The sequence below is a fragment of the Accipiter gentilis genome, chromosome 18, assembly GCF_929443795.1.
Source record: "Accipiter gentilis chromosome 18, bAccGen1.1, whole genome shotgun sequence".
Taxonomy (NCBI): Eukaryota; Metazoa; Chordata; class Aves; order Accipitriformes; family Accipitridae; genus Astur; species Astur gentilis.
The window spans coordinates 3,018,294-3,038,602 of NC_064897.1; the positions used below are offsets into that span (position 1 = coordinate 3,018,294).

At 38.1% G+C, this 20,309-nt stretch overlaps 1 protein-coding gene across 7 annotated transcripts in view; it reads left to right on the forward strand.

Annotated features, from left to right (window-relative positions):
* The window catches only part of ATXN10 (ataxin 10), a 107,027-nt gene that overhangs the window by 25,208 nt on the left and 61,510 nt on the right, over positions 1-20,309 (forward strand). For all 7 annotated transcript variants that reach the window (XR_007508628.1, XR_007508627.1, XM_049821489.1 and 4 more), the window contains 3 exons: positions 3,732-3,828; positions 4,767-4,931; positions 17,235-17,315. Coding sequence is in view for 5 of the 7 variants with exons in the window: in XM_049821489.1 (XP_049677446.1) it covers positions 3,732-3,828; positions 4,767-4,931; positions 17,235-17,315 (343 nt within the window). In the remaining 2 variants the exon portion in view is untranslated. The remainder of the gene's footprint in view (positions 1-3,731; positions 3,829-4,766; positions 4,932-17,234; positions 17,316-20,309) is intronic.

Sequence of the window (20,309 nt, forward strand, 5' to 3'; positions counted from 1 at the left end):
ATGGATGGCAAAATAGTTTCAGCTGGTATACTGTGTGGAAGTCTGTCGTAGTTGGTGTCTAGATTTTCTTGCTTTTGCTCTAAGGACAATGAAATTGTTGGAGAGGAGAAAAGCAGTATCTGTATTTTACAGATTTCTAAGCACAGTTGAATCACATGTTGCAGCAGTCAAGTCCAATAGAGGTAAAACAAAAAAGAAACATGGAAATTGAATGCTAAGAATAGAGTTCCATAGTTGGGAATGCAATACTTCACTTGTAGCATTTGCATTTTTTAACACATGCATACCTTGCTGTGAAATAACAGCTCTAGTTGGATTTTTTGCAGGTTTCTTTTTTTAAAGCATAAATACCAAAGTATAGATTTCCAATGGTCATATCAAAATTCAGTGTCACTTGGTAGCTTGGTGCTAGGCTAGTACATTTTACCTGGAATCATCTTTGGAGAAAAACACTGCATATGACACATTTGCATACTCCAAGACCAGCAGGTTCACCTGTGGGGTTTTGAGGGGGAGTATTTGTTTGGGTTTTTTTTTTTAAGCATAACCGTGCAGATGCTACTGTGATGTGATTCACAGAACATGTTGTGGTGAGCTACTCTAGTGGTGGTGCTATAATGACTTTTAATGCTGTTTGCTCCTCTTCATCATTGACTTTCTAACTGTGACTGCTGGACATGGCGCATAGAATCACAGAATGGTTTGGGTTGGAAGGGACCTATAACGATCATCTAGTCCAACCTGCCCACCATGGGCAGGGACACCTTCCACTGGACCAAGTTGCTCAAAGCCCCACCCAACCTGGCCTTGAACACTTCTAATAATGGGGCATCCACAGCTTCTCTGGGCAACCTCTTCCAGTGTCTCACCACCCTCATCATAAAAAAACTTCTCTTATATCCAATCTAAACCTACCCTCTTTCAGTTTAAAACTGTTGCCCCTTGTCCTGTCGCTACAGGCCCTGGTAAAAAGTCTCCCTCTCTCCATTTTGATAAGCTCCCTTTACATATTGAAAGGTTGTGATACGGTCTCTTGGGAGCCTTCCTCTTCCCCGGGCTGAACAACCCCAACTTTCTCAGCCTGTCTTCACAGGAGAGGTGTTCCAGCCCTTTGACCGTGTTCGTGGCCCCCCGTGGACTCGCTCGAACAGGTCCATGTCTGCCTTGTGCTGGGAACCCCAGAGCTGGACGCAGAACTCCAGGTGGGGTCTCACTGCATAAGTCTGTCCAGCTTGTTGGTGAAGACCCTCTTGTCCCACTTGGTCGGGGGAATCTCCTCAGTTCCCAGCAGACCTGGCTTCTCAGAAGCCAAAACATGAGTGTTCACTCTCAAGTACATGAGCCGTATTTGGTGTATGTCGTTGACCTGGCATCACACAAAGTACTCTGAAATGAGTTACAGTTTTTTGTAATAGGAATTACATTTTTTTTTAAATAGGGAAAAGGAGTGTAGGCACTGCAGCAGCAGCGCAGCAGTTACATTGTAGTTGTGACGGAGCACGTGAATTGATTGAACGGATTGTACGCTAGGTCCTGTTGTGTGTAATCTGTACTCCTGGTGTAGCTCAATTACCTCAGGTGTTTGTAGAATCAGATCTTTTTTAATTGCTGAGATTCATCACATGAGATTACTTGCACGGGGAAGTGTTGCATTATCAGGACATCTTCTTTTTCTGCTTACTTGTGAGTAGATAACAGTAGCTTTTCTCACAGATTATCCGCTTGCCCATATATTGAATTGTGTCCTCTAATTAAAGGAAAAATTTTAACCATTACTGGTTAAAAACCAGTACTTGTAGATTACACTGTTTGGGTTTTTTTTCCATAGTACATCCACAGAATCATGGCCTTTTCCTGGATCCTTCTTGTTTGTTCAAAACATCACAATTGAACAAGGGCAGTGTTGGTTGCTTTCAAAAATACTAAGACTCCAATGTGTGATTAATAGAGAATTTGTAGATATTTATTATTGTATTGCAAGTGTGTTCATAGCATTTCATCTTTGTTACAGTAAGGATGGCAACTTCTTTTTAAAAGATCTTTAACTATTATTTTTTTTCCTAGTCTGTAGTATTTTTTTGACAGCTTAATCTCTAATGGCCAAAATGTGACTGATAGCTGGAAAAGGTCAAGCAAATTCAGGTAAAGGTTGGAGTATAATCAACCAACTTCATGTTTCTCATAGTAGAGTAGGTAAGGCGTTCACGCAGAGAAATAATACCCTATTCCTAGGATTTACTGCCTCGTTAGTTTCTTCTAGCAGGGAAGTATTTCCATAAAATGTCTGCTAGAAAAGTAGCGTGCCCATGCTTGCTGTCCTTAAGAAAAATTCTGAGTAAGCAGGATGGGAACCAGATGGATGGGAGAAGCGGAAGCGTAACGACGAGCAGAAAATAATAAAAAAGTGCAGATGTGCAGTGAGAGAGAACAGAGATCTTAAGAACTAAAGCATAAAGGAGATGATTCAAAATGCATTATGGAGAGGACATGCATATTTTGGGCTTAAAAAAATATATATGGAAAAAAAAAGTTACTATTCCCTAAGCCCAAGTGACCTCATTTTAGACTTGCTTTCTTTTTGTTCCCAAGAGGACATATATGCCCAGACCTCTGTAGGAAATCTGGCTGCCAGCTGGCACAGCACCTTTCAAAGAGACCTAATTTTATATTTTCAGAACCTGGAAACATCAGCCACCTCCATCTGTAATAAGCTGGTGTTTGTAATATCTATTAAACTGCATTGTAATGTTTAAGTTTCTTTGCCAACCTATTAATAAGGGCCAGGCTATTGAGAGCTGTCAGTAGGGCCAAAAAAAGTGGTTTAATTTTGTGAGGTCTGTGGGTTCATGCTTTTATTTTGCATGAATTTACATCTTTTGGCACGCTTCAGGATATTAACTTGTATGATGAAATGTCATCTTCCCATATTTTAAGTCTGTATTGAGAGGACACTGGAATAAACCCTTCGTAGCAGTAGAAGTCTGCTGTATTAAATCCAGTGTTAAAATTGGAGGCAAAGTTACTTGGAGTACTGGCTTTAATTTTTCTGGGAGAGAAAACAAAGTATTAAGCACATCATCATATTATATAATGATTTGTCCAGCTACATAGAATTTAATGTGGGTAGCGAGGGAACAGATTCAGTTCTCTTGCTCTGGCTCTACCTGCTGCAAAAAAATTTTCAAGCCGTCCCTGGCCAGCTTAGGGAGGGTGCGTGGGGAGCTCTCTTCGTAGCAGGCAGAGCTGCTCTTGCAGAGTTCAGGTGATGACAGGCAGCCTATTTGTGTTAATATAAGCAAGAAAGCCATCTCAGATCTGGAAGAGGCAAAATGGCCACTGCCATGGGGCAGCCACTGGTTCAGCACGGGTCTGCTTCAGTTTGTGCTAACTGTAGCTCCAAGCGTTCACTAATTTCAATCTGTCTTAAACCTTGACAGAGTCAATCAGTTCTTGTAATCACTAATGACCAGTGTTTAATATTCCTATAAGTCTAACTGAGGAAAAAAATTGATTTGTTTTGGGCATAATTCTAGAATACTTTGTAAAACTATTTGCATTACAAGAGAAAATGCAAATATCTATGTACAATAGCAGTGAAATACTGCACCCAAATCTTAATTTAGATGGATTCTGTAGTGTATAGCTGTCACGTTGAAGTTTGTCATTTATATGAAATTTATTAGTGTTTCTTTCAATTCCTGTTAATATATTTTCTGGGGGTTTTTTTTCAGCTCTTCGTTGTAGTCTCCAGTTTCTTGGAAACATTGCAGCAGGAAATGGAGATTCCCAGAATAGCATTTGGAAGTGTGCTTTCCCAGATCTCTTCTTGTAAGCATGGATGCGGGTTTTTTTTCTAATGTAATTTCTGTGGTTGTATTCAAATCTTTTGTACATGATAGTTGTGCCTCTACTAGCACTGTGAAGCTTTGAAAAATAACTTTGGTGAGAATGGGATAGTTGAGACCATATCCTGTAGATGGTTGTGGGGGTTTTTTTGGTAGTCAACCGCAGGGGTCAGGACCTTTAAAAACCTGCTTGTTCTAAACTAACAGTAAATTGATTTCATCTAACAAACTGGAAGAAAACTCTATTTCAAATTATGAGCTTCAAACACAAGCTTTATTTCAGAGGTGTTTTCAAGTAGTTAGACTCACTTCCAAGAATCATAGCTTTTTCTTTATTCACTTTGCTGCTGTGCAGACCTGTCAGTACTTGTGCATCAGCTGGAATCTACAAAAGTGACTTAGTTTTTGTGTCTTCCAATACTTTTGCCCCCCTCCTAACCTCACCAGAATATCTTTCTGGAGGTTTGAAGACACATGTGTAATGAAATATTACATAAAAGATTTTGTGCAGACACATGACAATATTGTTGATGAGTTTGGCCAAAGTTCTCATATTGAGCTAGTAACAAAGGCGCGTTCATTCGATTTGATAATCATTCTGAGTGTGTTTTTGGAGCCTGCTTGTCAGCACTGGATGTAGAAAGACCTTATGATAGTAGAGGCAGATGAATATTATGGTTTCATTCAATCTCTAGATCTTCAGTTAGCTCCAGTTTAGCATTAGCATCTGTTAAGTTTGACCTTCAGCTGGGAGTTGGATGTTTTTGTTTGCAGATGATTCCTATCCCTCTCAGGCAATGACAAACTCGTGATTCTCTAAAAGACAGCAAAGAAGAACAAGTCAATGAGCTGAATACCACTAGGCTGCTTTTCCAGGGTCAGTTTTAACGTATTCTTTTAACTCCTTATTTTCTCTTGAAGGACGTGCCTAACGTACAGTGATGAGAAGATTGTTGCCTATTGTTGTATGGTACTGTTCACCTGCCTTAATTCAGAGAAAGTGAGAGAACTGCTGTATCCTGGGAACTTGACGGTGGCTCTTCATGTCCTGAAAGTCTACAAAGAGCAGCTGGAGTCTGAGTGGTCGTATGTATCTTTAGATTTTTTTCCCCTCTTAATTAGATGTTTTTCTAGTGTAAATCACTGTATTAAAATGTCTAAATTTGACACTGCTAAGTAGTAAATGAAGATCTATTTGGAAGTTAGTAATTTGGTATAGAGATTACTTTCATGATACTTTCACTGACTGTTTTGATTGCTGCTAAAATAAGACTAGGTATTTGTTGAGGATATAGGCAGGAATTTTAAGATCATGGTCTGTTGGGGTTTTTTTTGTTGTTTAGTGAAACAGGGTTCTAGAATGTAAACTACTTTATACTTGTATGCTGGTTTGTGGAGATTTTGGAGATAAAGTTAACGCAGAATATAGTCTTACAGACTTAAGTTATTGGGTCATGGTAGGAAGACTTGCATGACCAGTGCTTGTGAGTACTACATAAAATGTGGGGGGTTTTCTTCTTTTTTTTTTTTCTTCTTTTTTTTTAAACAGATCCGTTGTCTCGTGCAACATGCAATCACTTTTATACCAAAACAGAGAAGGCGTTTTGTTTGTGAATCTTGCACGTTTCATTTTCATACTTTAAGAGCACCTAATCAGTGGTCTTGTTCCATTGAGCTTTTATATTTTTAGCTAATGGCCATTCTTGTAAATATTGTTGTCAGTTATTCATTTGAGAAATGTTCTGCCCTGCATCAGAAAGGATGCACATTCAGTTAATTGTTATATGATGCATTCCAAGGGCGGGAGGCAGGGAGGGGAGGATAGTTTGTATGTTTTTGTAGCCTTCTTTTGAAGGTCATCTTTCTAACTACATTTTGAATTTAAACAATTTTCAGGGGTTTACTAGTTATTTGGAAAGTCTCTAAACAGAGTTAAGATGATTGAATGAAAAGCAAATGTCATTTAACAGTTTGCTTTTGTACTGAAAAAATGAAAAAAATTTGTTTGTGGCTGGGCTTTTTTCATAACCAGGTCAATTTGCTTAGGACATAAATAGTTTTCAGAAAGCAAACTTAAAGTTTCAGGGTCAGGTAACCAGACTTCTATTTCAAAAGTGACAAACTGAGTCTTTAGTTTTGGTATCTGTCAATATAAACACATGTGAGAGACTGCTTTTCAGGTAATTCTCTTGATTGTCCTTAATTTTCTTTATGTATTGAAGATGTGCTGAAATGTATTTTGACTGAGGTATGAAAGCCAGGGAGAGCTGGAAGAGGTTGTCATGGTGTTAAAATTATATTTTGAAGGTAACTGCAGAATAAATGCAGCATCAAAATAAATGCTGAGGTATCCATTTCCCTGATCTTTCTAGTCTGAAGTGCATTCTGTTGATGTTAAAATGAAAATGTCTTACCTCCACTGTGGATGTTTGATGTGGGGAAACGGTCTCCCTTCAGAGTAGTCTTGAAATTGAAAAGGGTCAAACTTCTGTACAAGATATAAGACCGTGATGAAGGAAAAGAGGTGGCAAGAAAAGAGTAATCCTAGTCCTGCCATAAGGCAGTTGCAGAAAGTTTGTCCTGTAATTCCTGTCAGAAGGCTGAGTTCCCCCTACATGAATGTACAAAAAAGCATTGGAATATCTTCCAGGCATTAAGAAAATAATACATTTGGTTTTCATTCATAGTTTTTTAACATTGGCTAGTTAAGTCGCAAAGCTCATTACCAGTTTTCCTAACTGAAAGAAAAAGTAATGAGTTTGTAGTGTACAATTCTTGGCATTTTATACAGTCGTCTTGAACCAAATCATAAATAATGTTGGCACTATTTTCAAGTCAACACAAGTAAAGTGCATTCACAAGTGCAAAATCTAAACCAAAAAGTGTATTGCAACAGTGCAATATCAAGCATTGAATAGGTACTCAAACAGCATTACCTTGAAAGTAAAAAAATTCCTTGCTAGGAGAGGGCTGATTTTTCTGTCTCTTTGTAGCTCTAGAGCCTTTTTGTGATGCATCTTGTATCTGTTTCCCCCTGTTTCTTGATCCTCACTTCATTTGTTCTTCTAATACTCCATTTCTTATCTCAAGAAACACATTTACTTTCTGGTTCTCCTTTGTGTTTATCTGTCCTTATTGTGAGATAATATTTGTCATGGATGAGGGTAATTTAAATGGCAAAATATGTTCTTTCTTCATATTAGATTTTTTTTTTAAAGGAAGTGATTTCAATCCTGAAAGAAACTATGATATTTATATATTAGAATACATGTAGTATCTTTGGTCTACTTGGTGCAGAGAGGGAGGTAAGAGAGTAACATTATCACATCATTTTTTTAATTAAAAAAAAAAAGTTGGTGTAAGGTTTGTTTTTCATATTTTCATTGGTTATGATTTTTCTGTCTCTCAATTTTTTTTTTTCTTCCCTCTTCCAGTTAGCCATAGGTCAGTGTGTTACACTAATGTAATGCTTTTTTTCTTAGACCATACATGCATCTTGTGAGCCTGTACTGCATGGTGTATTTCTGCGTAGTTAAAGGTTTGGAAGAGCCTACAAAGTTAGTAGTCTTGTTACAAGGAGAACAATCATTGCTAAGTCTTGCAATATCTTTTTTTTTTTTTTTTTTGCAAGCTATCAAGAGGTTTTTTCTTGTTCTCTTGTCAGTATTAATGCAGCATGTATTTTATAGGCAACAAGTTGTTCTTAGTTTAGCTTTAATTACAGAGGGTATTCACTGAGTCCTGTGAATAACTGACTACATTTTCAGAAGGTATCTTCAGCTTGTATCTCGCATTCTTTGCATTTTAATATCATTCTTCCATTTGTAAAGCACATACTGTAAGAGCATTTACAAGTAATACACCTGATGTCACACAGCTGAACCTCCCAATCCAAATAGTTTTCTCTCTTTTTTGTTTTGTTTTTTTTTCTAGAATATTAGAATTGGTTTGTTTTGAGGGTAGCCTTGAGTTGAGTCTGAAAGCCTGTTTCTTTTACTAGCACTAATCCTTCTGTAAGATAAATGTGATGGATACAATCATGTAATGTAATGGTGATGATACCTCCTGTTGCTTGCTTGCTTTCTTACCTTTTTCCTATTGCTAAGCAGCAGGAAGCAAGATGGGCAGCTCTTGTGCTGACTTTCTTGTGTCCTGCCTACTCCAGTAGTTTTCTCCGCCGGCCCTCCGAATTTAGGGGAAAGCTCAGTTGATGCCAGTCATGTTGCATCTGTTTTCTGTAGGAAACTGTTGTCAACTTTTCGCTGCTCTCCGTTTAGTAGTGTAAAGTGCTGCTCTGTTCCTGTGCTCAGAGCGAGCAGGCAGTGTCCAGAAATGGCCTCCTGACACTACTTAGCTGTGAACAGAAAAGCTGAACAGTAACCAGGATTACTTATTTTGGTAGAAGTAATGTTATTTACTTTGGCTGAAGAAAGCTGAAGATTCTTGTCTTGAATATAAGAACACTTTTTTGACAATAAGTGAAAAGCTAAGCTTTGTCCTTGGGTCAGTGTTGGTCCTGACATGTAGTAATGCTGTCTCTTTAGGACAGCTTTTGAAATTGTGTGGGTTTGCATGTGCCTTACGCTGATAATAGCTATCCTTTCATTAGAGCCTTCTATTTCTGAAACATTTTTGGATAACTAATGAATTGCAGTTTTCTGCAATTAGGTGTGTGAAAGATAGTCATGCTGCTTTGAGGGTATGTTTAGAATAAGTTTAGACCCTGGTGTATTGCTGCTCTTGCTTTGGTGTCCATTTTTATCATTGCATATAATCTTCCTGGTTTGAAATAATTGTTGGTTCATTACTAAAGCACTTCCTGTCCCCCCAGATTGAGGGACTATGTTATTTTCTGATACAGAAGAGTATGTGTGAGATAGTCAGGTAAAAGTACATAAAAAAGATTTCTGTCCCTTTTCTTATGAAGTCAAAGCTAATCTTTGGGCGCCTCTCTGGCTGGACTGTAGAAAAAATATATTTTTTTTTTTGTCAGCAATTCATTGAGAATTTGCAGCTGTACTTCAGTTCTCACTGAAGTACATACCACTAGGATTGCTTAAACGAATTTACATACCCGTGGTATTTGCAACAGAGCCAGTACTCTGTTGTAAAGATTTGGGTACCTTGCGCCACAGCTAACAAAGTGCACAGCAACCATTTTTAAGTGGCTGTTACAGCATTATATGGCTGAGCCGAAATACACACTGTTCTTCTTCCAGAAGGTTATGCTCACTGCTGGATTCATGAATGACTAAAATTAACGTGTTCTTACTTTTAAAGTTATAAATATTGCTTAATTCCTGCCTACCTTCTTGTCTCTCAGCTGGAGTATCTGGTTTCGTATTACACCAAATAAAAAGTGAATGCCACGTGTGTTTATTCCTCTTGGCTGGGCTTTCTTGCTGTCAAATGCTGCTTTTAGGTATTGAAAATCTTTCTTGGAATAACGAGGCGAGTTTTGGTTATAGGCAAAACTTTTATTCGTTATTTTATTCCCTTTTCTTTTATTGTGCGCAGAAATTTATGACTTAATGTTCCTCTAAGTTAGTATCCAATGAATTCCACAAATAAACACTTACGATGCTCAAGTTATTTTTGTAGTTTCTGCCATGAACCATTAGGACAGAGAGAGGACATCCAGGACAAATATTTGGATTTAAGGCCATTGGCTGAACTGTAGTCTCTCCCATGGGATCCTCACTACTCCATTCGGCTAGCACATGTTGGGTTTTCTACTCTTCACCTATCGCAGGAGGGCAAGCACATCTTTAAAATCTTTTTTTGGTGAATTGGCAATTCCTCCTCCGTTCGTGATCCCACATTCATGTTTAGAGTCCGGTTTTCTGTCTCCAAGCTAGAAAAGTCCTTGGGGAAAGTTCAGGACAAACCTCTTTCCAAGTGTGATGCCTTTGGCTTCTCCCTCCAATCTCACAGCAGTTCTGGAGGGAGATTTTGTCAGAGGAAATCTGAAATGATTCTGAGCAGTTCCTCAGAGCTGCTTTTTTAGAAGCAGCTGTTGTTAGCAGACCTTTTGCAGTTCCTCTTCTGTCTGCCATAAACCCCTCTCCCAGTTAAAGAGAGCGGAGGAAGCGTCTTTAAAGGCAGGACATAGCTTTCTGGAATTTTCCTGTCACGTTTGCCTACTTCTCAAATCACAAGACGTTCAGTAGAAGACAAGGATCTCCTCCTAATGGGGAAGAAGGAATGTCCGAAGTGTTGGCTCTGCTTCCTAAGAGGGGTGGGTTGTGGGAGAGAAGGCCTCAGTTTAGCGACTTCTGAATCTAGTCAGTGATGGAAAGGCAAGCCATCCACTTTCTAAGCAGTTTTTGGAACAGAGAGCTGTTTTTCAGATCAGCATAGTGAGATTTTGAGACCTTAAGCACTGATGCATTTTTAAAACGTGTTTGTAGATTGACAGCGTAACAAAAATTGCCTCAGAACTTGGAAGAAAGGGAGGTAACAGTGCTGTTATGCACACTTAAGTGTGTCTTCATGAGTGATACGCTTTTTAGTAAGTATTTTCTGTGGCGTGCTATGAGCTAAGAAATAGTTAATAGATTTAGGAAGCAAGTCAGTTCTATAAGGAATGCCCTGGTCAAATTTTGTATTCAGTCCTTGTATGATCATACCTGTTAATCCAGACCAGATGGTCTGAAGGTTCATTTCATTAAGCTTGTGGTTACTTGTAACCATCAGAAATGCTTCTATCTCTGAAATCTGTGAAGTTGCAGAATGTAATTCACACATTTAATAAATATTCTCTTGATTTAAGAACTCCTCCTCTTTCTCTTTTAGAAGCTTGATCCTCTAAACAGCTCCAAGATTTTTTTAATGTTCCTACCTTTGCCATTTTTAATACTAGATGCTGAGTGGCATTTTAGAATAGTATTAATTAACATATATTAGACATTGTCTTTTTAAACTGCCTCTAAACTTCTAGTCAACACGGTTCCTGGACTTGTTTCAGGCTAGCAGTCCTGTAATCTTGAATACTAGGAGCTCTTCTGAGGCTGCTGCTGCTGCTGGTCTAGCTCCCAAGAGCAATGATCTGAGGAGGCAGATTGTGTATCTCCAACTGAGGTTCTTCAAAACATTGCCTGACTGGCTGTATACCCCTTCGTTTTATAGCTTTTGGCTAAAATCTTAGAGCAAGAAGAAACTGGAAGTTTTCAGGGCTGAAAGCCGTTGAAACTTACCTGTCTTGTCCTGAATGTTTGGATCTGTAGTTGGGCTTGCGAAGAGTGCCCAGAGCTTGCCGCTCTCAGAAAGTTTCAAGGCGTATGATACAGAATATACTTCAAAGTGTATGTCTTTGCAAAGACACTGGCTCTGCAGAAACAAGTTAGTTTCCTTTCTTTGATTTGATTTATGGCATACACTAATTAAATGATCCTATCTCCTTGATGGTTCTTTGCTGTGCAGTTGTCTTCTAGAAAACGTGTTGTTCTTTGCAACATGCAGCTACTATCTAGGCTGTTAGCTTAAGAATCAATACCCTCTAACTTTGGTGAAAAACTTCTGTGCTGCTACAGCCTGGTGCGTGAGTGACCGTTCCTGCCCTCTCTGTAGTCCTGACACCTTGTCCTTTATTGTAGGCTCCCCCCTTTCAGAGGTTGGTTACTAGCTGTTGCTTCCAGTTTGCTCTGCTCATGATCACAGCTGTGGGATTAGCATTCCCTCTAAAATACTTCCCTGCACATGGAAAGTTTTTAAACCTCTCGGCTTCAGTTCTGTTGCTTCCACCCTCTTGTGATCTTTTTTTTTTTTCTTTTAGTGTTATGTAGTTCCTTTCTGTTCCCTAGCAGCAGAAGATGTGTCTCTCAAACCGTGATCAGTCTTTCTACATTATGCATCTTTTGGTTCCACTTCTTCCACCTAGTGTTCATCTTCTGTTTCTGCTCAAAGGAATGAGCATGGTTTTCAAGCCCTTGTGAGACAATAATTTATTTTCTATGTGTCTTCCATCTTTCCAATATATGTCTGTAATGGTATGCCGATTTAATTCTTCTGAAGTGTTGACATACTAAGTTGAACATATCTTAAACATGTAAGCAAATGTAAGTTTACTCCATAAGCTAATTCTCTTTTTCCAGTGCTGCTTGCTTTCAACAGCTGCTGCCTATGACAGGATGCTATCAGGGAATTGGACATATCCTTCCTTTAGGAAACAAAGCTGGAATACACTGTTCAGTAACTAAACTGTATTTTCTACTCACTCTATTATTGTGTGATTACTACCAAGGTCTGAAGAGTCCTCTGTAACGAACTCCCTTGCAGTTCCAAATGAAGAAGAAAGCACAAGTACTATCCCATGTAATTTGTGCAGTATGCCAAAGGCTTGCCCAGCACTGCCCTTTTTTTTTTTTTTTTTTTTTTTTCTTTTTCCTGGTAAAAGTTTTTTTTTCTTAAAACATGCAGAGAGCTATGCCTTAGGCTCTGGAAAATTGTGGAGCCTTTAAAAAGTCATTCCTCTGTTTCCCCACACATCCACATTCACTCCCTTTAGGGTTTGTATTAATCAACAGCAGAAAAGCGTGTCACACAGTTCAGAAGCTACTGTATTTAGACAAGAAACCAGCACAGAATGCCACATGAGATCTATTTTAGAATATTGAACCTGCAAACATATGTGTTTTGTAAAACAATTAGGAAAAAGTAGTACAAAATTACATTATAATTTATCCTAACCGAGACCAATGTGTGTTCTAAAATCTGTTTATTTTAGAAATACTTTGGTGGTTCCATTAAAGATGGGAGTATAGCTTGTGTCATCAGTTTTTCCAAGTGGGTGCATGGGGCAGTGTAGCTACTATGGAAAGAAAAAACAGGTTGTATTTTTGATTCCTGAAGAGCAAGGAACAAAAATCCTCCATTTTAAAATAAGAGGCGTAATACGCATTTTGGCTTCCAGAAAAACGATATTAAAAGTGTGGTCAGCTGTTTGGCATTGGAAGTAAGATTTTCTGAACATCAACTTTCTCTTTTTGAAACCACAGCTCAATGATGACTGTAAAGATTAGGATGTGCGGCTCCCCCTCCCCATTTTTTGCCTTTGGTTATTTTGTCCTGGCTTATGGAAAGAAGTGTGGACAGAAACTAGTGCTCCTGTGGCAAGGAGTCTCACCCATGGGCACAGATTTAAAGGCAAAGATGGAACTCCTCAGTAGAGTGCTTGTTGCTTAGTTCGTATGCATGTGGTGGAGAAACCAGAAAATGTTACTTTTTTTTTCTTCTTCTTTTTTTTTTTGGTTTTTTTTTTTGTTTGTTTGTTTTGTTTTGTTGGTTTTTTTTTTCATTTTGGGCTGGCAACTCATATCTCTTCTCTCTGACAGTTTAGGGTTCCCCCTGCCCCCTTCTTCTACTCTCCAGAAAGTAATTCTTATTTTTAATTCCAGGAAAGTTGGAGTTATGTTGCAGGTTCCAAGTTCAACTGTGGTTTTAAATAGTACTGACAATTGGAAAAGTTTCCTTAACTGTAGAGATCCGAGTAGCTTCTACTTTCTATTTGCAGTAGCAGTGTATTGGCACAGATTTCTTCAATCTCTCAAAGCCCAGCCTCACACATTTATTTACCTTGTCACCTCTTTCTTCTTGTATATTTTGTGGAGCAGGCGGGAGCAGGAAGTGATTGTAATTCTAATCGTCTTCCAGTTTTTTTTTTCTCGGTATCTCTTCAGAAAAAAATTATTCCAACTTTGCACATAAGTAAATCTTTTTCGTGCCTTTCAGATGTAGCTATCAAATTGAATGGCCGTGTCTTGTGAATCAGAGAAATGATACAGAAACCTAAACTCAGTTTTCTAGACCTGAGTTGACTTGGTGGACAGTGTCGTGGCCTGTACGGAGGATGCATTCGTTATGGGTAATGCCTTTTGAAGATGGAAGGATGTTCACTGTTGTGCTTGATTCAGCTCAGGAGAGGAGTATTGTGGTGCTTGATGCTTGGGGTTGAGCCTTAAATATGGAAATGTGTTTCCTTATTCTTCTTTGGAGGGAGAAGTGCTGGTGTTTGAGTGGCATGAATTATCTAGTTTCTAGTGGTCTTTATTCCATTTGTTATTAAATAGCTCTATACTTGCAATTGTTTTTTAAGTAGTTCTGATAGGGTGCTTATATTCTTGTGAAAGGACAAAAAAATATTTCTGCTCCTAAAATATTTTCTGGTCCCAAACAATTCCTCATGAGGCATATTGCTTTTTTAGCATCTAAAAAGGCTGGTGATACGGCTTTGAAAGATTAGCTGTCTAAATTTTCTTTTTTTTTCTTCAAAATTCGGATGATTTGTTACATTTGTTTGTTAAACTACAGTAAAAATAGCTATTTTGTTCTTACTAAATATTTTGAATAGAGTGGCATTATTGTAGGATGATGAAAAATGCTTTTGGTTTTGAGATAGGAAGAGAGGTTTGCTGATCAGATAGAGAATTGCTGTGTCATTTTTCTTCTTCTAAAACATTTGGGGGGGTTTTCCTCATTTTCTGCGACTGAGGACACTGGTCTCTAAAGTTGCTAATGGGATCAAATCAACTTAATATGGAGCATGACATTTGATGATAAAGTTGATTGCTTACACCTGGCTTTGGAGCAAGCTTAGTGGTCATTTGGAATATACTGAGCGCAAATGTAGCTTATACCATTTCATCTTGGCTGCTTCTCAAGTTCAATTTGGTACAATGCAGCCCTTGTGCTATTGTAAAGTCTTTGAACTGAACATCTCCTCCTGTATTTATCTACTATGTAAGCACTTGATTTTTTTAGGATTTTAGCCAAACAATTTTTAAAAAGTCAGGAAAATTGGCATATTTAACACTGTTCATTTGTTACTGTGTTACGCTTGCATAACAAGTTTAATTTTCACCATTTCCTTCACTAAATTACAGTGGTCCTCAGTTTATCCCAGTGGTTCTGCTGTTGGCCCCCAAAGAGAGTTTAAATCTCCTACCAAAGCCTTTTGTGTGCATCTGAAATGCCATATTCAGTCAGTAACCCAAAACTGAATATCTTTTTTTTTTTTATTTCAGAGTTGTGGATGGTCTTACTTTCCTCTTCTCCCCTGCCCCAAATGAAAAACAGGAGAGCTGAGGACTAAAGATACTAGATTTAATTTGCCGAGTCCTTGCTTAACTACCACCAACATTTCTGGCCATGGTAGCAAGAGTTGAAAGTGCTTTACTCCACTACTAATTCTTCTGTTACCTTGTGGTGGTGCTCTTGTAAAATATGCTAGGGCTCTATTTATCTGCAGGAAGCAGATAAGGTAAAACAGAAACTTAGATACAGAAGCAGAAATTTCTGAAGTGTTACATCATGTCATGAAATTAAAAGGGTAAGAAGCACATACAGAAGTCTATGATTCTTTGTAAGCAGAAAGTTTATTCAGAAATACTGCAAGCTCCTCAAGCAGTAGAGGTCTAGTCCACAGAACGTGGAAGATACGTGTGAATAAATACAAGAATGTAGACCCAAGTAATGACTAAAATGCAGGTCTTCCACTTTGCAATAGTCATCACTAATGTGCACCCAGTAGCATTAGATCTTTTTGTGATAATTATTGATTGGTTTTTAACTACAAGGCACATAGTCAAGATGATTTCCTCGAAGTAATGTTAGTCATGAAAATTAAGATTTAAATTCATAGTCCTAACTGCAAAATTGAAAAATCGGGCTTCAGTTTGTTAAATGCACTTTTACCATACTTTAGTTGTTAGCTGAAATCTGTGCATTATGAGGCTAAGTATTTTGTTCTGTACAACTCTGATTATTATGCTTTTTTCTTTTACAGCCCCAGATAAAAAGTCTTCGCTTCTACTCAAATCCTTGAAAAATAAAGTCAGTTGTTACCATTCTGAAGGCTTAACTGTGGATGGCTTGTATGCCATGAATTGTTGGTTCAGGAACTGTAGAAGTGTTCCCCTTGACTGCTCTGCTGATGGCTTGATTCAGTTGTTATGGCTGAGTCTGCACTGCTCAGTTGGAATACATTTGTGCTGTTGACTTTGGGGAAGCCTGTAGGTTCAAATTTGTGTTGAGAAACTCTTGAATCAATGCTACACTGCTCGGAATGCCCATTTTAAGTTGATGATTTCCTATGCCTGTACTATATTTTTTTTTCTTGAATGTGTGTACAAATATCAGTTAAAAAAAAAAAAAAAAAGGCACAAAATAGCTTTTCGGCTCCCTCCCCCTCTTAAAAATGTCTAGTTTACAGTAACTGAACCAGATGCTGGCAAAGTCCACAGTTACCGTTAGAAACAGTAGAGCTATTAATCTTTTGGACCTCTTGTTCTCCTGTTTCCCCAGTTGTCACGGAGCATATGTCCCAAAAATACTTCGTTGCAACTGGAAGGCTTCTATGTGATCTTCCTGTTAGCTGTGTGGTGGATTATGGATACACAAAATAAAGGGCTGTCAGCAAAGTGAAAAGTAGGGCGGAGGTGGAGGGAATATTGAAATTGCTTGGCTTTCATAATATTTTAGCTATTCGTTCTCAGTAGCTTCATCAGCTCAGAGGAGATGCTCTGAGATTTGACTTAGAATTATTTTGTATTTAATAGGTAGACATGCCGCTTTAAAAATGCGTAGCTTAGTATGCATATATCTTTGCAGCATATATAACACTGTCAGTACTCCTAGGATTGTAATTTGAGGAGAAAAATATTTTTACATACTTTGTTTTTTCCCCATAATGCTGAGAGTACATGTCTGGGTTGAAATTAAACGACTAGTATCTGCTATTGACTGCTGTGAATGGTGCTTGGGAAAGTGATCAGTGTCAGTAACGGCATTAGCACAAGGGTAGACTGACGATACCTACCTGCCTTGTAGAGCAAGGATTTAGATCTGGTTATCAGCTTAGATTCCTATTAATGAGGATATTTTTTGTAAGCTGAGAACAGTATTTTGCTGCCTTGCATCTGACAAAGAAGTTTCCATTTGCTTTGATGCTTTGCTAGAATTTTTCTAAAAGATAAATTATTTGGGCACTTTTTTGTCTGCTTGGTGGGCTTAAAAACAGTGTCATGATGAGTAGCATAATGGTTTTCAAGCTTGAACTTTGGCCTTTTGCTGAGATGCATGAACAATTCAGTGAGTGTTTTATTATTTGAATTGTGGTGTGCCTTTTGTATAACTGGCAAAAGACTCTAACCAACTTCAAGCATTTGAGTAAAAGTGTGCTGAATTGATGGGAAATGGCCATTGCTGTGTTCAGAAAAGTACTGCAGAACAATGAGCAATTATTTTGTGACAATTTGTATTTATTAGCAAATAGGGCCAGAAGCATGTCACACAGTCATCTACAAGTAAAAATCTGTACAAAGCCAGCATCATTTGGAGTAAATGTAGATGTTGTTTTTGTAGCACCAGTAACACTTTTTTTTTTTTCTTTAGGTTCTTGATTGTTACAGACCATTTGCTGAAATGTCCAGAGTTGGTAAAAGCCCTCTATGCCAAACTGAGCAATCAAGAAAGGTAACCCCAAAACCCAATGTGGCTTTTAGTATTTAGCATTCCATATAGAGTATCCTGTTCACATGATTGAAAAACTGTGTGGTTTCATAGTTGGCACAAAATCTCTAAATACATGTTTCTATGTCAGTAATGGTTTTAAATTGGTTGGTTAACATTACAGCTTAGCCACAACTGGCAGTGATTTATGTAGGGTTGCAGAATCCAGGTTGGCGCCATTACTTGGTAAAGAAATACTTAAAAAAAAAAGACAAGACTTTGTGCCTCTGCCTTTGTGTCTTGATTTCGTAAGAGCACCACACCCTGCAGTGTTTTACAGCTGTATTTGAAATGTCCTCAACTGTTCGTACTCCTGTTGTAATTACAAGAAATTAAAAAGAAACCTTTATTGAAGTTGGAAGTGTGTCTAATACTGGTTAGCAGAACCTAAAAAACATAGATGTGCAGATGCCCATGATTACTTAATCTTGTAGTATTTCCATTACTGTAAATATAAAATACTTCAACAAACCTTCACCTTGAAAGAAACTAGCTAGTTTTCATACAAGTGTTTGAGTAAATGTATGCTGAATTGATGGGAAACGGCCATTGCTAGAATTGGGAAAATGCTCATTTACAATTGCTTTAATAAAGAATTGGGGAAGATAAAAAATTATTTTGTTAGAATCATCAACTCTAGGAGATCCTGTACTATAATTCCAAAGGTCCTCCAACTGTTTGAAGATCTTGTGATCTTGTTTATGTATTCAACATAAACATGTTCCCCATTTGCCCAGGGAAACTGCAAGTTCCTCCTACAATTTTTGCAGGTAAGAGATGAAGCAGGAAACAAAGCAGTCCCTTAATGTTTTTTTTCCTGTGTTTTTTGCTGTGACTAAAGCCAGTGTTATTACCAATGGGGGTACAGATGCTGATCAGAGGTTATAAAGAAACAAAAGGGATGGCAGGCAAAGAAAGAGTATGTGATAGGTTGAGAACCATACACAACATATCATTAATGTATAGGTATGGGATAGAAAACAAGGGATGGGAATGATAAGGAGGGAAATACTGTCGTCTTCCTTTATTCAGGTTGACCAAATGGGAACGAATATGAGCTGTGTGCATACGTGGAGGTAGGGGCTCCTTAACCAGTTAGCAGGAAAGACTGTTCTGAGCGAGCGAGCTAGATTTAATTCTTTTGGGGGATGTCATGAATGGCAATTTGTTTGTATGTTTTTGTAATCCCCTTGAGGACAGCCAGGACTAGGTTAGGGTGTTCAGTTGTACTTACAGCAATAGATGTAATCTGTTTCTGGAAAGGTCTCAGCTGGATTTGTTGTACACACTATGCTATAGATGGCGATGGGCTACCTTGACTGAAAGGCTTTTGGTATAGGCATCATGTGGATGATCATATGCAGGATGGCTAGTCACAGCATATTCACTGAATTTATTATCATTCCCAAGAGTTCTGCAAATGAAGTAAACTCAATTAAGTTTTTTAAAAACATAATCACAGTACAGTTTATTATGAATTTGATACTGCTTAATTTACGTCAAACATGGAAGTGAGTGGTGTAGAAATAGTCCTTTTGCATCTGAGCTATAGAAGAAAATCCTGCCGTGGCATCTTCCTCCCTAACGTTAGCGTATTTAAGAATGCATTCTTTTGAGATATATGAGGAGACAAATCCAATTCAGATAAAAACATTTTGACTGTCATTAACTGGAGAAAAAAGTAACCGTATAAACCAAAGCATAGGGAATTCATTGTTTCAAAACGAGACAAGGAGCCTTCACCGCAAGAGTTGCCGCATTGGGTGTCCAATAAGGCTGACTAAGTCATATAAATGAAGAAAGGACAGATGTGGTATTGAGGTGTCTGGGGAAAGCAGCTTGAGCTCATGAATATATGGTAACTCTCAGTTACAGTATTCTCTATCATGCACATTAAATACGCTTACTTTAAATGTATTTACTGAAACGAAATTAACTATGCTGAGAAAGTTTGCGAATACATACGTTAGTGGTGACTCTTAAAGTTGGCAGTTGCCTTAGATAACCAAAGTATATGCAGTTGCATAACCGCAGTTATTTGCACTATTCACAGCATTCGCAGTATTCAAACTATTTCCTGTAATTGAAATCTAGTGCATTTGTGAAACAGTGGCCATGGTGCGTGCCATGAAGTAGTTCTTGTAGAAGTGGATCTGGAATCTGAATTTTCAATTAAAATAAAATTCCTGACTTCTGGACAACTTTCATTTCCAAGCAAATCGAAGCACTTTGGTTGGTGTTGCATGTCTGAGTTTGCAAATGGCCTGAAATAAATACTGTGATAATATGATCAGCTTTTTTAATGGTATTCTGGCTTTGAAAAGTATATGATGATGTGACAATGCCTGCTGTCTCTCTGCAAGTGATTATTGCAGAAACATATGGCTACGGCATTGAGCCAAAAGATTGTAGATTTTTGAATTCTTTGCCAGATTTGAGATTTCCCTGTACATATGTGCCAGTATTTGGCAGAAGTATTTAGAAAAAGCCTGCATTGCTTTAATCCAAGTTAGCCTTGAGCATGGACAATGTAAGTTAATGCCTTGATGGTCTTAATTACAGTGTACAATCTTCAAAATGAGTACATCTGTGTTGCCCCTTTTAAGAAGGGGTCTTGCTTTAATTAACAGCAACAAAAATGCAACTGTATAGCAACTGAATAGCTTCAGGTGTTTGTAAGATGCTCAACTACTTCCATCTTTAGTTTTGATTTTTGTGTTAATTCTATGTGAAGCGTTCTCAGTGAATGATGTAGCCTTTGATCAAATTACCAGCTGGGAAATGGGCACTCAAGTTGTGTAAGTGGCACCACTTCTTGCTTATGTTCAGCTACAGGGCTGCTAATGTCAATGTTGTGATGGGTTTTTGTTCTTGGTAATGCTCACAGATACAGAATAGCTGAAGGTAGCGTTGGATTATAGTCCTTCATGATTTTATCAATTTTCATTCAATAGGATG